This window comes from Balaenoptera ricei, chromosome 5, assembly GCF_028023285.1.
Source record: "Balaenoptera ricei isolate mBalRic1 chromosome 5, mBalRic1.hap2, whole genome shotgun sequence".
NCBI lineage: Eukaryota > Metazoa > Chordata > Mammalia > Artiodactyla > Balaenopteridae > Balaenoptera > Balaenoptera ricei.
The window spans coordinates 8,246,824-8,265,751 of record NC_082643.1 but is presented as its reverse complement, the minus strand read 5'-3'; the positions used below and the strand labels follow the sequence as shown (position 1 = coordinate 8,265,751).

The following is an 18,928-nucleotide window of genomic DNA, read 5'->3' as shown; positions in this document are numbered from 1 at the left end:
GGAATGTAAAGGTAACAGACAGTGGAGAGCCCTGAAGTGTCTTGATGCCCAAGGTAGTCAGAGGTGAATAGTACTAGAATAACTTGATAGCAAGACAATGTGTCATAAGAGAAAATTTGTGTCTTTCTTTGGTCACTATTTTTTTTTTTTTGGCCACACCGCCACACTGCATGTGGGATCTTAGTTCCCCGACCAGGGATCGAACCCTTGCCCCCTGCAGCAGAAGTGCAGAGTCCTAAACCACTGGACTGCCAGGGAAGTCCCCACATATTTTCCTATCTGAAATGGAATATATCAGTGCAATTGTCTTTATTTTCTTTCAACTAATCAAAAATTTGTTGTTGTTGAGAGGCTTAACTGTGATAGTCACTTAAAGAATATGCCCCTAGGAATTTTATCTTAAAGACACTTATGGAAGAGTTTGTTTTTTATCAGAATAATCTCTGATTAATTTCAAAATTGTATTTTATCTTTTACACTGTATTGTCTTTTCTTAGCTCAGTGAGTCACTTGTTCTTAACCAGACCACATCACACCAGGTCATGTGTAAATAATTAAGTTCAATTTGATTAATTAAAATCTAATTAAGCATTATTTATAATTTCTTCCAACTACAGAAATAATTTTAAGAATTATTACAAAATTCAGAATGTTTTTACGTGTACTTGCAAAGAAATGTCATGGGAGGCCCTAACTAATTCGAAACCACGTTTCTAATTGTACATTTGTTCGGAATAGTGAAATTAAATTTGGAGGCATTAATTAGACCTAAATTACTATGTTTAATGTTTTAAATACTTTAAGTGTTTTGGAATAGTGAAAAGTGATTTTAATGCTGAGGACACTACCGATTCACTAAAAATGTTTTATTTGAAAATAATTTTCATTTTGAAATAAAAATATTATTTAATAATAGAAAGTTTTAGAACCTTAAATTTTTCTATTAGTTAAGACTTCCACATGTATAGCTGCCCTGGATGATATATTGTAAAAGCACTTTAATATTCTTAGTGGTCATAATTTTTAATTGTGAGTTGTTTGCAGTAAAGACATTACTCTAATCCCAACCAAGGAGATGAAGTTATTTCTCAGTAATCGGTCTTTAAGCCTATCTATCTCTGTGTAACTGAAATACTTTAGAAGTTGGTGTTCCTAGTCTAAAACCAATTATTCAATTTTGCATCAAATTCTGTGACTCGTATTACCCATGAGCACAAAGGCATTAGTAATATCGCTTAAATACGAGATGGGCATAGAGATTCTAGATCACACTGCTCTTTGAATTTGTTGCCCAAGGACCATTTGAAGCAAAGGTAATTGAAAAGACACAGTATAATTTGGACTGATTCTATCGCACTAGGTAAAAGTATTGTTTTGGATAATTTAATGAATAGGTTCATTTATCAAAGGAAGAAATAAAGCCAAGGGTTTGAATCCAGAAGGAAGAAAAATACAAATAAGAAACATGAAAAAGGGAAAGGGAGATAAGCTGCCTAATTTCAGGCAAAATGAAATAGCCTGAAGATAAATCAGAGTTGAATTTCAAATACATATGTATAAAATAGTTGAAGAGTGACTTATAAAGGGATATGACTTTCTTCAGATGATGGGGACAAATCTTAAAAGGAATATGATGAAATTTATTTTTCTTCCAATATTCAATTCCAGAGTACAGTGATTTAGTTTGAAACTCCTAAGGTAAGTTCATTTGAATTAAATGTAATTTAAGGCCATATAAAGCTTTGCTTTCAGAATCAGCTGGCCAGTAAAGATCACATTGATTTGCTTCATTGAATTTATTCATACTGTGTTTATTCTCTACCAATCCATTATGCCTTTCAAGATTTTTCCTATATCATTTCCTTCTTGAGAAATTGCAATTGTCAGTAACAGCACCCAGACCATGTGAAGACCTGGTAGATCTCATGGTGGGTAGAAGCTCAAGGTGGATTTACTTGTATATTACATAAGAAATCTCACTTGAGCCAGTGGTGTTATATCTCCGATCCTAAGTATGATACGACATTGTTGTTTGAAGATTTGTGGGTCGAGATCACAAGTTCAAATAACTTCAGGGACCAAAGAGTACAGGTTGAACTGTGAGATTACAAGGAAGAGTAGTAAGTATATGCAATGTTATGAGCCACAGAATGCATGTCTTGTCTAAAGACAGGTGGTTTTTAAAAGAAATATTTGTTTATTTATTCATTTATTTATTTATTTGGCTGCGCTGGGCCTTAGTCGTGGCACACGGGATCTTTGTTGCTGCATGCGGGATCTTCACGGCGGCATGTGGAATCTTTTTAGTTGTGGCATGTGGGATCTTTTTTATTTTTCGGTAGTTGTGGCACACGGGATCTTCGCTGCAGCATGCAGGATCTTTAGTTGAGGCATGGGAACTCTTAGTTGCGGCATGCATGTGGGATCTAGTTCCCTGATCAGGGATCAAACCCCGGGCCTCATGCATTGGGAGCGTGGAGTCTTAACCCCTGGACCACCAGGGAAGCCCCTAAACACTGTTTTTAAAGCACTGATGTAGGTTTACAAAACCTGGATCAAGAGACAGAATTTAGTCTGACCACTATTTAACACCTCTAACTAAACAGTCTATTTATAATGGGAATAAGACTTAGAAAAAACTAAAAATGATCTCCTAACCCTTCAATTCCAGACTCCTCCTTCAGAATGAAATTTCTTATCCTTGCTGGCCTTTTGATCACTGCCACTGCTCTGCCCACCCCTGTGAGTACTGTTCCTCAGTTTTCCACTCCATTTCCATTCTAGAGACATAGTATTTCCGGGCTAGAAAGCATTACCTTTACCTTTTCAGTTCACAGAAGAGGAAAGTGGACTCCAGGAAAGTTGTAGAACCAGGAATTTACCACTCTTCTTCAGTCCAAGGGTCTTCCCAGCACAAATCCCAGCTCTACATGCTATTTGAAGCTGCATGACCTTCAGTGAGGAACAAACCCATGGCTTCCCAGCCTGTAAAATGAGTTGTAAGAACTACCTCAGAATTGTGCAAGGATGATAAAAATGCATCTAATGCACTTAAAGAGTCCTAACTGGAACATAGGAAGCTCTCGAATAAACTTAGCAATATAGAGCAAGTATTCCACAGTGACCTAAGTCTTAATTAGGCAGTTTGAATTGAGTATCATTTACAATACCCTTACCCCAAACTATCTCATGTTGATTATAGACATGCGTCCCCATCTATACGAATGAGATCTATGAGTTTAAGCTCTGCTTATTATAGTCTGACTAGGTAGGGTACCTAGTAGGCAGGAACACCTGTCCCCTAAACATTTTGTAACAAAGGAGCCTTCAAAGAAGTGAGGGAGCTTTCAAAATCTGTACCTGGGGATACAAACTTTAAATTTACACTTCCATGCTCTCTCCACTTTGAACTGATAAATGCTGAGAATTAAACTGAGGACACTATTGATTTGAAGATGAAGAGGCATGCAATATGTAATTAATCTTACAAAATGTAAAAGAAAAAGAGAAAGCATTCTTTGGAAATAAGTTTAAAGGTAAAAAGTACAAGTTCTAAATCACTGGACAAAATTAATTCCACTTTTCCCTGTTAGACTCAACTGCTTTTTATTCCAGGACAGCCGCATCACTGATGAGTATAATGCTCAATAGTGGCTTGTTACCTATTCTCATTTAGAATAAAATCCCTTTGTAATGAATAACGTATTGCCATATGTTGCTTTACCTTGTTGCTGTTATTGTTTTACAAGCTTGAACAATCTGGAGGAAGTTCCAGTGGTCAGGTAAACTTCTGGTTGTATTTTCAAATGACATGTTCATCATTTTAAAAGTTTTCAAATGTTTGGAATGACTGACATCATGTTTCTTATTATAGAGATTTAACTTTTACGCACCACAAGGACCACTAATTTTTCCTCAGATCCCATTTCTCCCACCTCCACAATTGCCCCTGGTAAGCATGGGTTTGGGGAATCTCAAACTGCAAAAAGTATTTATTAGTTGGATGATGGTTATAACATTTTCCAAGTTTTGACACAGAAATATAAGAGGCCACCAGGCATCAGCTATTCACACTACCCTCCCTGCATAGCTTGTGGTGAAGTGTGACAAAGGAGGAGCAACTTTCCCTCTAAAACTTCAGTGACTTCTTCCAATCTCTCTCTACACTTGCTATCAAAAAGACGTTTACACTGAATTACCCCGACTATAATGAGCTTAGTTACTCTTCATGAAGGGAATGCTAACCTTTTTCTATATTACCTGTTCTTTTTCTTTTTGTAAATAGCCTTGCTGCTTTCTTTCCTCTAAAGTTTTTTCCCCAGCTCTCTCTAGCTTTTTTCCACAGGTCAAACAATATAATTATTTTGCTCTTCTTGTACCCTCTCCAATCTCTCCTAATATCTGAATTCTTATAATATCTTTTTAATAAAGGCCAGAACAATGTTAAAATACATAATAGAGTTACCTTTTTGGTACAGACAGCATTCATTTGGTTAATATTTACTGAGTGTCTGCCAAATAATGGGGTCTACAGTGAGTCCTGGAAAAACAAGAAGTATAAATAAGTTCACAATCTGATGAGGAAGAGAGATTTATAAATGAAAAAACAATGTAATTCAGTAAGTGCTTCTAGACGCAAATACAAAACCAGCTGACTTAGGCTATGTGTCAAAGAGTTCATAACAGAGGAGGGGAAGCCAAGCCAGGTCCTGAGAAGTGGGAGGGGCGTTCCAGGCAGAGCGAACAGCAAGTGCTGAGAAGGACATGGCAACTTGGGGAAAGGATGACCAGGGCAATGAGGCTGCCACACAGGTTGGGACATGTTAAATAAACAGTATTTAGGCAATGATGTTTTGAAAAGTTCATACACATTTTAAAATAGCATCTTGTTTAACTTCTTGTCTATCATCTAAAAGTTTTAAAATATGAACACAATTTTGCATAGTTTTTGTTTTTATATCTAAGTGTAACGAAACACCTTCCCTTTGCTTATATTTAATTTCAAACTGTTTACTTCTCAACTTAAAGTCTTTTAGAAATTGTCACTAAAGTTACGGTCCTCAATGGAACATTCTTTCCCTTTAATGTTTTCACATGGCCTGACTGACTGTTAGACACTACATTTCTAAGTTCTTGCATTTATAATTAATTGCTAATTATTTTGGTTCTAGTCAGGGTTAGGTGCGTTGGTTCTTTACTTTTTCTGAAATCCATAAGATTTGGATTTTGCGTTAATTTGTAAATTAACGCAAAATTCTGGAGTCTTGGTTTATAATTAGAATTTAGGAATTGCTACTAACGTCTTATGCTTAAAATTATGTAAATTTTTGTGGCAATAAAAAGAATCACTAGTATTTGAAACAGAAGCTCCTCCTTCCACCAGATGGCAGAATAGTATTAAAAATCAGGCAAAGATGGCTTACTGTAGAAAAACTGAAGGATTTGCAAGAACTATCGACACATAAGACAGATTCCTAGGCTTTAGGTTTGACTAATTAAGCAAAATAAGCATACTTCTTGAAAGAAAAACATGATTTGAAATTCACTAGAATCTAATCTCCATCAACTAGAAGGTGAACTGCCTGAGAGCACGTAATTAATTGCTCAATAAATACTGATGGATGGAGGGATGGATGGATGGAGGGATGAGTAAATGAATATATGAGAAAAAAAGCTAAAACAAAATGTTCCACCTTATTTTATTCACAATTCACTTTTTTCCTCCTTTGTGTAGATTCCAATTCCTTTTCCATTTCCTAATAATCCAAATCAGGTAATTATACTTAAAGTTTCCTTTAAGAAAGTATTTAAATGAATACAAAACAAAAACTTGAAAATTCTTTAGATTTATTTGGAAAGGAAGCTGATACCAAAAATAATGGTTATTATTCTCCTTTGGGGACAATTAGTGATTGATATTTTGTCTGATTTGAGTCATTTAATGTAAAAATCTCATATATCCTTGAAACCTGAGACCTGAAACTTTCCTTGATCATGTGGAGGGAACCCAGGAGACCAGTAGAAAAGCATTTGAAGTCAAATAATCTGGGGATGCAAGCTCTGTCATTTAACACTTTGGAATAATCTTAAACTCCTTTGTGTCTTACTTCCCTTTAGAATTATAAAATAGTGAAAATGAATGATTCATGAAGCCCATTTCACGTCTAAAATTTTTCACTTATATTTGCTATTAATGGGGGGAAAATTCATTCTTACTGAAATGGAATCTGTCCCAGAAGCCTTTGAACTAGATTTAAGGTTATGGTCAAGGTATAAAAGGATTATTTGAATTTTACTTTTGACAGGATTTTAGTGAATGAGGGGAAATTACATAGAACAAGACTGACTCAGTCACAAGCAAAAAAATAGAGTGTAACATAGCATATTAATTCTAAATTTTTAAATGATACTTCGGTTACAATTATAGGAGATGATATTATTAAAGTTTTTTTTCATAAAGAAGTGATCCCTGGGAATTCCCTGGCGGTCCAGTGGCTTTCACTGCCGGGCCTGGGTTTGATCCTTGGTCAGGGAACTAAGATCCCGCAAGCCACGTGGTGCAGCCAGAAAAAAAAAAAAAGGGATTCCCAAATACAGTCTTTTTTCCAACCTCGTAAGCATGAGTTTAATTATCTTTCCAAGAAGTCCCTGCTACGTTTGGAGTCCACACACACACACACACAGAAATGTGGACTCATGTTTCCTGAGATAGTAGGTTTGAAGGGGGTGGGTGGGTACTAAAGGGTGGAGGGGTACTTAAATATTAGCGAATGTGACTCTTACTGTTTATAAATGCTAAGAATTCTAAAAAGCATGTTTTCATTAATCAAGCTAACAGAAAATATATAACATAGAAAAGATAGATAAAACACTGAGTTACAACTCCTTGATTATTTGATTGTATTTCCTTTTTTCTAGGTCCTGACACTTAATGATCGTATAGTGGTAAATACTGCTCTGTTAATCTATAAAGTTTACAAAAATATTACATTCGACACTCCATTTAAGGTGAGCCAGTTCATCAGAAAAGTTACTGTATTTATTAGTCCAATTCATTTGGAAACAAAATTAAGAACAGCTGTTAAATTCAAAGCCAAAATAACTAACTTGATACATGCACACAGTTCTATATTCATTTATTCAACTCATCCAAACTATAAATTGACAAAACAACCTCTTCTATCATTGATAAGGATGAAGGTGAAGAGTCTTAAAAGACTTAAGAGTTACAGAATAAATTACTTTAGCAGAGCTGAAATAGACTAGTTTATTTCTTCACTAATGAAGCACTAGCATAAATGCATAATACATTAAAGATGATCAAATCTAAATCCCAACAGATAATTTTTTTTACTGAACTGCACATAATTCAACTATTTAACAAGGCCCTTTATTGATATATGTTATTCAGAATATTAGTTTATAAAAACACAGGAGAAATACTTGAAGGGAGTTACAAAAGAGAACACTAAAAATTTCATTTCCCATATACTTTTCACACTTAAACATTTTCTGAAATCAAGATACATCTCACAACAGATGCATTTAACCTAGAATCTCCTTTTTCTTTAAGATTCATCATTAACTAAATGGTACACTTTACAGTTGATTGTATCTCAAGAGACCTGCAGTATTCGTAAAAATGTCAAAAAGTTAGGCCTAAAAAGTTAGGCCTAAACCATTGTGTGCCTGAGGTAAAAATTTTCAGGATTCTTCACTACAGATTATTTAAAGTCAATCAATCACCTTGAAGAATATTTAAGTGTGCCAGAAACTTTAAGGTCAAACTAAATAAGAACCAGAGTCAAAAAAGAAAAAAAACCTAAGTCAAGTTCAAATAACTAGTGTTAAAAAAAAAAAAAAAAAGCTAGTGTTCTTCCCACAATCCACTCTGTTTAAGAGATTCTATAGTCCATTTCCAAATGACAAATTGTAAAAATTCTAGCATCTTTTAATTAGAATGCATTATATATATGAATATGAATAGATATTCTAAAAATGTTTTAGGAAACTACCGTCAATAATTAATTATTGATGATTACAAAATTAGCAAGTTCATCTTTACATCAAAACATGGCTAAAAGAGCCCTGGCCTGTGGTGGGAAAGCCTAGATTGTAAGCTCATCTTTAAAATTAAATTAGCTCTGTGACCTTGGGTATATGTATTCATTTACCTCCAAAGTCTCTTCCAGGGAAAATACTGACTCCTCAGACATATGACTCATTCAAATTACCAAATCTGAATACTTAATACCTATTTACACTTTATTTTTCTGAACTTTATTGAAAGTGCTGTTGGCCACAAGCCATCCAGAAAGGATCCTGACAGAATAACCTATAGAACTGCCATATCTTCACAGTGATGAGAAGTTTTTTCTCCCAGTGATTGTGATTAAACCAAGAAGCAGGAAAACGTACCCTAAAGGAACAAATGCTACCTCAGGGCAATTGTTCTTGCCTGAGAACAAGCAGGACAGTGTTTAGCTTACATATTCTTGCATACGTGCTGGGACGGACAGCTCTACAAATAGAGGGATTCACCTTGTTGACACAGTGGTCAATTCCTTGAGCAAGCTGCCAGTCTCTTAAAACAGGACCACATGAAAGCTATAAAGCAATACTTAACCAGTGAAATTGCTTGTGTAAGTAAACCCTCGAAGCAAAGTCATAGCTGTCCTAAAATTTTGGTTCAAGTATCATTCACAGAGGGAATTCACATAATTTAAGAAAGATAGCACTTGTATGGAAGTGTTTACAGTGAGTTTCTCAACGATTCACATCAATTTTCTGTATTTCAGATATAGTGACTACCGTTACAAGGCAGTTACAAGAAAATATTTCTGTGAATTAAGGGAATTTAAATCTAAATATTGCATATTCATTTAAAAATCTTACCTCATGTAAATAAAACACAAAGCAGTAAAAATGGAATTAATTTTTCAATAAAAACAAAGATTTTCATACAGAAAGTATTTAGCTTATATATGTACTAAGTTAAAAATAAGCTAAAAGGTAAACCCATTGATATCACTGATCATTGATTTTTCTTCTTTCACAGTTAATCATTTCTCTTCTGAACCAACTTGGGGTAAGTCCACATTAATTTTTAAGCTATTATAAACTACAAATCTACCTAATGGACTGAAGATAGTATCTTATTAATTTTTTTTAATATCTAGGGCTTCTTTTGGGTAGAACTTTTTTGCTATGGTTATATTGATAAAAGCAAGTGACATTTAATCTCAGAAAAGGTAAGAATAATTCTTCTGAACCATAAAACCATATGGCAGAATGGAACCCAAGTGATTTACCCAAATTAAAGCTCATGAGTTATAAACTCGATTTCCTCCAAGATCTTTTTTTTTTTTTTTTTCTGGCTGCGCCATGCAGCATGTGGGATCTTAGTTCCCTGACCAGGGATCAAACCTGCGCCCCCTGCATTAGAAGCATGGAGTCTTAACCACTGGACCACCAGGGAAGTCCCTCCTCCAAAATCTTTAGATCAGAATTCCTGCAGGTCTAAAAATGTATTCTTTTCATAATGCCCATAGCATTTGACAAAATTTCAGTTTACAGAAATTAGGTTAAGAAATTTCAAACAGTAAATTTTACCTCAAGCTTACTTTTGGCTTACGAACTATTCATAGCAAACAGTGAGAAAAGCCTGCTGTGAAACTTCCAAATCTAGAAATGCTCTCATCTCAAGGCAATAAGTCTCCTTAACACAAAAGCATCAGCTCTCTTGATGGAAAGGCTACAAACCTTGAGACTTCTGCTTTGACTCTCACCCAAGTTTGCTTTCATCTAAAATATATACAAAAGAGAGAGAGAGATCAAAAAGGTATATTCCTTTTTAAAATATCTGAATTAATGTCAATTAAAATTATAGACAGTGTGTATTTATTTTAACCTACCTTGAGAGTAGCTGATGAATCAAAATATTCTCAATCCTAATTTTGAGAAAGAAATTGGATTTCACGCAAGTTTTCCTTCTGAAAAGTTTCATTGCCCTCAAGTGCTTATTCTGTGTTTCTTACCAATTCAAATGCTCTTACCAGCCCATCAAGGGTGAAGTGGGAGAAATTAAGCTCTATGTTGCAGAAAAGACAGTTGATGGTTCAATTTCTCAGCATTTAGGTATAAAAGAACCACATTATTTGCTACCTCCCAACATTACATGATTGTACCCATACTAATCCATCAACATTAAATAAACATAATATGGGAGACATGGATGGAGGCAAAGAAAAAATATGGCAAAAATACCTTCATATAGTAACTATAATCTGTATTGTTTATTTTGGCAGAAATAATTCTCTTACTACTATGTCAGAAGTTATATACGGTTAGTAAAATCTCCAAATATCTTTTGAGCATTATTATACATTTTTAAATACTTCTATCCCAAGAGTTTAACAGCTTCAGATTGTGCCCATATTGGTAAGTTAGTAATATGATTAAAGGAGGTGTAAACAAGACCAAATTAATTACAAGTGCTTTCTTCAAATGATGTGTTTTGAAATCAATTTATTTATTAAAACTTCACAAATATTTTAGAAAATAACAGCAACCATCATAAGTCCTCATACTGTAAGACAGAGTAGCATTTAGCCTCTAAAAGTGGTTAGAAATTTTAGGTGCCCTCTTTAGCATGTTTAGTACCTTGCTTCTATTTGAGTTGGAAATGCTTTCAAATCTCAAGAACACCTGCAGGCAAGACACACTGATTGCAGCCGCTCATCCTTAGGTTAAGATATTATCAATAAATTGTCTCTGGGCCAAAATTATGTAAACAAGTTCAACAAGGCTAGCCAAATCAGATGTGGCCCTTAAATTTCAAGTCACAAACCATAAACGTATTACTATGGATAACATGAGTATTGCTTAAGTAATATAGAATCTTCCAAACTACAAACTTAAAGTAAGAAATCATAAAAGCTTCATAAACTTAGTAGGGAATACAGCAGACAGAGAATTGGCTCTGGAACCCTGCAGACCAGGATTCAAAATCCAGCTCTGTTGCTTACTGAATAAACCTTGGGGCAACCTTTCTAAATATCATTTTCATCTGTGAAATAGGAATAATACCACCTAACTTCACAGGATTGTTGTGAGGATTAAGTGATACAACGTAGATATTCAATAAATGGTATCTATCAATCACTGTTTCAACTGTCTCTAAAAAAAAAAAACCAAAAATATTCCTTATATCCGAAATATAAGAAAAGTAAATATGAAGGCAATATCACCTAGTGATACAGGAGCAGATATTCCTCCAGAAATGTCTTCAACTAAAATTTTAATCTGTTTTTTTTCTATTATAGATGGTGCTGGATACTTACAGTTAGAAGATTATCTACTTCTACCCTATCTATAGGGTATAGTAGTTTTATCATTTTGCACACTTTGTAAATGTTCCAATGAAAACTACAAAATGACACAAAAAAATTGATTATCTGCGGATCATGTGCTTTAGTCATTCTTTCTTTAAATAAAATTTTCATAACATAATATCTTTACTAATGTCAGGTTAGATGTGTCAAAACTATTAAAACATAAGTAAATGTCATTCTTTAGGCAACTGCTCAAACTTTCTCAGGAGCTTCTGTAAGTAGTTTCAATTTTAGAGAATTCTATTCCATGCCAGGAAGAAGCAATTTCTTCCTACCTAACAGTAAACGTAGAATCAGATTCTTTCATGCTGGGACAAGGTTATCCTACCCCTCACCCAATGAGCAGATCATTCTTGTCAAGTACAAGTCCCTTGTTACGTACCCAAGGACCAGGATTTTATGGATTTCAGGAAATTAATACTGCACATAAACCTTATAACTCTTCCAGAGAGGTTTGAGGCAGCATCCTGAAATCACACATTCTAATGTTTCTCAGCAAAACTTATAGTCACACTAAGGGGAAAAAAGCCTCCTGTCAGTTCAGTGCAAATTTACCCCAAAGGAGTTTTGACACTAACTCGGGGTTGGGGGGAGAGAAAACAAAAAACAAAAAACACCTTTTCGATTGATTTACCTCAGCCCTAGTTCTGTCCTCTAGCTACAGAGTAAGCATAATACTCTTTTCAAATATCTGAAGGAAACAACCATGTCTCTATCCCCTAACCCTCCTTTTCTTCAGATGCCCCACCTGTAGTCCAACTGGAAGATGGAATTATGACAGTCCCTGCCTCAGGCTGACAGGAATTAGTATCATGAGACTTTCCCAATGGATATCTTGGCCAGAATGTGATACACATGCGACAAGGCAGTGTTATTTTCCTTCCTCTTCCCTGCTTCCAAGAACACGTGGAACACCAACTCTTTCCTTTCCTCTGGGTATTACAATGTTAATAGTGAGTCTCTCAAAAACCTATGTCAGTCTTTAACAATCTCTTCCTAACAAAAGACACCAAAACTCCCAAAGACCTCCTCTGTCTCTGATTTCAGTTCCTTTCTGAACATCTATTTTTAATTCATTTATGGCACATACAGTTACAGTAGAGTGAAATGCATATAGCAATTGAAATTACTAATTTCCTGCGTACATTTTTTTAATTCAGAATTCTTGGAAATGAGAACATGAGCTCTTGTTCGCTGATCTTGACCCTTACCAACTAAGAGTGAATGAAATTTCCTCATAAAACTCACAACTCTAAAGGCAAGAATACATCAGGCTTCCACTTTTGAAAGCAGCTTCAACAAGATCATGTAAAGCAAAATGCAAAGCAAATAATTTAAAGATAAATCAGATTAAACAACGGTGATCGGTGCTCTTCTGAAAGAAGCTTGATGTGACAGGAACATCCTTCAGACCTCAGAAGATCAATGGGAAAAAAAAAAAATGACAAACAAGAACTACATGGAAAGCAGAAGTTATGGCTGAACAGAAATTTACCTTTATTTAGATTCTGATTCTTCAAAGAGCATCAGTTGTTAAATTTGGTTTAAGCCATGCTTAAATAAAATGCATACAAAATATGATTATTTATAGCTCTTTTGACTGGAAAGCAGAAAATTCTGTGTTCTGTTTCACCGTATTTGCTAATTTTATTCTGATGCAAAACCTTCTAAATGCAAATCATTTTGAAAGTGAATAAAATACTTCGCAAGTGATCTACCCTGCCCTTTTGATATATGAGTTCTGTGATGCTGCCCTCTTTTCAGCACATGTCCCTTTGCTGCCATGGGGCTTACACGGAGATTGCGAGCTATAACCCACGGCAGTCGGTTTCAGAGTCCTCACTCCAGTGGGCATCTCGTTTCTCTGCCACAAGTTGGATGAATTGAGAGTGACTAGCGTAAAGCTTGAGTTTATCACTCACGTCCACCCATTTCACTTTTCCAGCATCATCTCCAGCTTCTAAGGTAAGGTTATCCATTATCTCACCTGGTTACCAAAGAAAAAACATCATCAAGAAAAAGTAATTTATTCATTTCTTTTTCAGCATAATTCTGTATCTTCAAGTATTACTATAACAATCTTAAATCATCATTATATTAAGTGGCCAAGTGAATTAAAAGCTAGAATATTCCAAATTTCCCAAATGTCCAAATTTTAAGTGACGGTACCAGTAAGAAAGCTTTTCTCTTTAAAAAGTAAAAATATTACCCTTAAAAAAAAAGAGAGAGTTCACATTAAATAAACATGAAAACTCACATCAAAATTCCAGAAGGATTACAGATTTCAATGTTAAAAAAAAATGAAAGAAAACAATTATTGATGACTCACTTTAGAGTCTTAAGGTAAGTGGACTTTTCCAAGTATGACACCAAACCAGAAACCATAAAATAAAATATTTAGTTGGGGGATGAGGTGGTGGTGGGATGAATTGGGAGATTGGGATTGACATGTATACACTAATATATGTAAAATAGAGAACTAATAAGAACCTGCTGTATAAAAAATAAATAAAATAAAATTCAAAAAAATATTTAGAGTTATATTTATAAATACATATAAATATATTTATTAAAATATTTATAATTATCAAAAATTTAAAACAAATGCTTTCAATCACTGTTGGCAATCTAAATGGCATATTTCTGTAGGACAATTTGGCAATGTTTATCAAGAGCTTTTAAAAAGCAAATCCTCTTTGATGAGCATTCATTCAAAAAATATCAGAGTGCCTCTTATGCACCAGACTCTGTACTAGGCACTGGGGATACAATAAACAACCCAGCAATTCCACTTCAAAGGATTTATCCTAAGGAAATAAAAAGACAAGGCTACTGAAGTATTCAAGGCAACATTATTTATAACCAAAAAGAGAAAAAGGGACATAACCGACCTTTCCATCTAGAGGGCACAGATTATTAAATAAATGATAAGACAGCTACACAATGCACTCCCATTAAAAGTGAAGCCGTTCTATAAATGCTGATATGGAAATATGTCCATAATATATTTTTAAGTGAAAATTCAAGTAACAAAACAGAATGTACAGTGTGAGCCCGTCTTTATTTTAAAAACAGCTATATAAAATCTGGAAAAAGATAAATCAAAATGCTAACAGTGGTATCTTTGGGAAATGAAATAACTGGTGCTTTAAAATTTTTTCCGCTTTATGTCACCTATTTTCTAAATAACTCATAATAAACACTACATCCTTTATCTTTATAATGATTACCTTTAAAATAATAAAATAATAAAGCTGTTTCTTAAAAGAAAAGAATCAATTGAATATTTCAGCGTAACAGGTTTCTAAATCCCAGTGCTAAAATGACAGCCCTTTGTGTATCTCACAGCAACTACAACATCCAATTTTCAATGGAGAACGAGAATTAAGAAGTAAACCTGAATCTAAAAGTTAAATTAAAATATCTGATAATCTAAATAACAGTGTCGTCTAACATGCTCTTTATCAGATCTAATAATGTCTGAAAAGCATCCTCCCCTTCTGGTCACCTAATAAATTACACAAAACAGAATTCTAAAAAGTTTAAAGTTTATAGTCTGACATGTGAAGAGCCTGGAAGTCATCACTCCCATCTTCACACAAAAAAAATCTGAACAAACTGAAAATCAACAACTCTTTTTGGATCCATCAGAGAATTGAGGTCACCGGGCACAATGCCACCCTGAAAACTGGAGAGACAGGCAAATACAGAGAATCACAACTTACCAGGAACAGAATCCCACCTCTGGAGCTAGCAAGTGGTAGAAACATTTAAAAGGTAACTGACTAATTTTTGGAAAGTGATCTGTGAACTAGCTTGAGAGAGAAAATCTCCTGGAGGCACAGTCTTGGGGTGGGAGGGTCACACTTTCAGGAATGCCACCAGGTTCTCAGGGTAAAGACAAGAAAAACCCCCACTTGCTTGCAGCAGGGAGAGGGGAAAAGTAACCATTCTGAAATAAGACAGCATTCTGCCCTTAAGGAAAACTATTTCACCAGTCCTAACCAGCCTGGGGGAAGGGAAATACCCAACTCTAGCCTTCCTGTCTCACCTAAGGAGCGTTGAGGGTGGAAGGAAGAAGCTGAGAAGCCGCAGTGAAAGTCACAGCCCAGGGGCCCAGGCTCACTGAAAAACTAAGACCTAATCATTGGGTTCTCCTATGATTCTCCTCCAAAACCCCACAAACCCCCTCCAAATCCCACAGCAACAGGGATTCCATAAAATAACAGGGAGTGTAGCTGAAAGAACTGCCTGGCTCAGACCTTATTTAAGTAGTCTCTAAAGAAACCCAAAGACAACAGAAGAGACGAAAACAAAAGCACGGGAGGAAATTTTAGCCTCTGACACCTACATTTACAGCAAATAATAAGTACAGCCTAACTCCTAGTCAACTAAACATAAGACCTCACACTAAAGATCTATTTACCTCAGTCTCTTTTACTGGATACATCATGTTCACCTTTCAAAAAAACTAGAAGGCATGCTACAAGGCAAAAAGCACAGTCTGAAGAGACAAAACATCAGAATCAGACTCAGATATAGCAGAGATTTGGAATTATCAGACCACAAAATTTTTTTTAAGTTCAGAGAGAAAATAAAACAGTGAAAACAGTGATTTGAACAACTCAAACACTATAAAATCAACCTCTAGAGGGTCAGTCATTGTTTTTTAACTCCAAAAATAAATAGCTAACAAATTTATCCGTACTTAAGTTGTAGAGACCTGCTTGTAAATTATATTTGCATACTTCTCCTTCTGAAATATTTAAGTTCTCAATACCAGGATGAATTATCCTAATACTTTGGTTAGAGTTGTTGTTTGGAAGTAATGAAATTGGTGCTGGGAGTTTTCCGAAGTTCAGCAAGAATGTAAAAGTGACAGATCTTCTAGTTCCAGCCCATTTTGTAAGGAAAAAACTGAGTCCAAGAGAATATGTGATTTGCCCAAGGTTATACTGAGACAGGAAGGGGGCAGGGCACAACCTTTAAAAGAATGACAAAACCATTGCGACACTACATAAACTGGTTAGAACCAACTAGGTCCAAGATGGCGGATGATTCCACTTCCACTAGATCTTGAGCCTCAGTATACGCTCATTGTAATACATCAGCACACTAAATGACACACCCACAGGTGCCATAACAGTTCCGAGGCAGACCATAAAAGGAAAAAAGTGGGTGGTGACCCAATTCTTGGAAATCCCCACCCCTTCCCCAAAATAGCTGGAATAATCCCCCCACTCATTAGCCTATGAAATTACCCAGCCCATAAAAACTAAATGTCCCATATTTTGAGGCCGCTTGCCTTCTGAGATGGCCCACGCTCTGTCTATGGAGGGTGTATCTCCCTGAATAAATCTGCTTTCACTCGGCTTGCTCTTGTATTCCTTCCCGCATGAAGCCAAGGACCCTCACTTGGCAGCCCGTCCCAGGGACTCGCCTGAGACCTGGGACATGACCATCCACTCGGGCCCTATTTTTCCTGCAACAATACAACTTAGAAAGGAGCCATGAGTGGAACATTCAGTTCTCTGACATGGTACCCTCATTTCATTATGCTACAGATGAAAACAAAATATTTAAAATGTCATCCAACTCAGCAATAAAATATGTTTCAAAAGAAGCCAGCCATTCAATGTATGTTAAAATCATAATTAATTTTTAAGATAGCAGATTCCCACCCACCCCCTAAAATTTTTAAATCCATTGACCAGAAAAAAAACATTCATTTAAAATTTTTTCAGTACTTGGAATTTTTTTGGTATTGTTTTGTATTTTAATAATGCATGCTCTTATAAAATTATTTCAAACACTAAGACAGATATAAATCCCATTTCCTTTACCACAGCCATACTTCCTACCCAAATCTCCAGTTGCTTTTGTTTTTATTTTACACAAATGGAGTCATACAAACAACTTGACAACTTTAAGGCACGTAATTTTAGTCTATAAATTTAACCTTAATTTTATATGCTACCAATGGATTAAAGGATATTAGTTACTGGTAACACTTTTAAAGCTTTCTTCTACGTATTCTTTTAATATAAACAATCTGCTTTCATACAAATATAATCCTATAACCAGTAGTTGATTGACTTAAAATGCTAAAATAGTCCAGATTTAATTGTGCCCCAGTAGTCTGCTTCACTTAAACTGGATCCTCTAATTCAGTTAGCTTAATAAACATAAGTAAAATTACCTGTTTCATCATGGTAATTCACAGCTTCTGTCTCCATCCATGCATTATCAGTGTTTCGAGGATCATCAACATAACCTTTATATATCTATTTTTAAAAGGAGACAGACCGAAAAAAAGTGTAGGGTGAATAGGAATGGGTAGAGAAGAGCATGCTACCTTCATTAGAATCAGAAATATCCTGTTGCAAACAATGCACATTTAATTAACATTAGTGAATTGTACACTTAAAAATGGTTAAGATGGCAAATTATATGTTATGTGCTTTTTATCACAAAAAAAAGAAACGTAAATATTACAGGACCTTTAATGTAGCATTCCATACGCTTGTTTTACATTTCCCAGGGAGGGAATTCCCTGATGGTCCAGTGGTTAGGACTCAGTGCTTTCACTGCCAGAGCTCAGGTTCAATCCCTGGTCGGGGAACTAAGATCCCACAAGCCACGCAGCTCGGCCAAAAAATAGTAGATGTGAAAATGAAATTAAGAAAACAGGGACTTCCCTGGTGGCGCAGCGGTTAAGACTCCACGCTTCCAATGCAGGGGGCCCGGGTTCAATCCCTGGTCAGGGAACTAGATCCCACATGCATGCTGCAACTAAGAGTTCACATGCCACAACTAAGGAGCCCGTGAACCGCAACTAAGACCCAGCGCAAGCGAATAAATAAATTAAATAAATAAATATTTTTTTAAAAAAGAAATTAAGAAAACAATTCCATTTACAATAGCATCAAAAGAATAAAATATTTTTTTAAATAAATAAATAAATTTCCCAGGGAACAATATTCTCAAGAACATTTTAAGGCAGCTTTAAAATTCATAAAACCCTCAACACCTCAGACTCCAATTTCAGAATTTGAGAATGGTCATATTTGGGCCATATGATTTTTTTTAAGACTATAAGTATTTTTCTGTTTTAATAACTTCTGTGATTATAGTTTTAGACATACAAAGATAGATTCTTCTAGTTAAAAATCTATAAATAAGGTTAGTAAAGACTAATATTTAAGCTATTAATACGTGAAAAGATTTGGATGTAGCCATCTAACACAAATGTGACCCGAAACCCAGACAGCATATTGATAGATAAATAATTAAGAAATCCTAATTCTAGAAAGAAAACAAAGCAATTCAAAGAAAAGCCAATAAAACAGAAAAGAAAATCTACCCTTTTCCTTATTATTAGTGCACATATACCTTATAAAGTGATTTTTTTAAATCACAAAGGTTATGTAGACAAAACAGCCATGAGACTTAAATGGGTATGAACAAGAAAAACTCTGAATAACATAATTTAAAATGTAAATGTCCTTTCAAAAAAGCTGAATTCATGCAAATTT

The 18,928-nt window shown here is 35.0% G+C and overlaps 1 protein-coding gene and 1 long non-coding RNA gene across 2 annotated transcripts in view; both read right to left on the bottom strand.

Annotated features, from left to right (window-relative positions):
• Positions 1 to 2,229: 2,229 nt before the first annotated feature.
• LOC132365737 (uncharacterized) lies at positions 2,230 to 9,777 on the bottom strand. The gene is made up of 3 exons (XR_009503207.1): positions 9,613 to 9,777; positions 4,466 to 4,540; positions 2,230 to 2,985 (listed from the first exon to the last, which is right to left on the bottom strand). It is a non-coding gene; the product is annotated as an uncharacterized LOC132365737 (long non-coding RNA).
• Positions 9,778 to 12,866: 3,089 nt separating this feature from the next.
• The window catches only part of NUDT9 (nudix hydrolase 9), a 31,266-nt gene continuing 25,204 nt past the window's right edge, over positions 12,867 to 18,928 (bottom strand). The window contains exons 7-8 of the mRNA XM_059922375.1: positions 17,593 to 17,677; positions 12,867 to 13,380 (exon numbers count right to left, since the gene is read on the bottom strand). Coding sequence (XP_059778358.1) covers positions 13,202 to 13,380; positions 17,593 to 17,677 — 264 coding nt within the window. The 3' untranslated portion in view covers positions 12,867 to 13,201. The remainder of the gene's footprint in view (positions 13,381 to 17,592; positions 17,678 to 18,928) is intronic.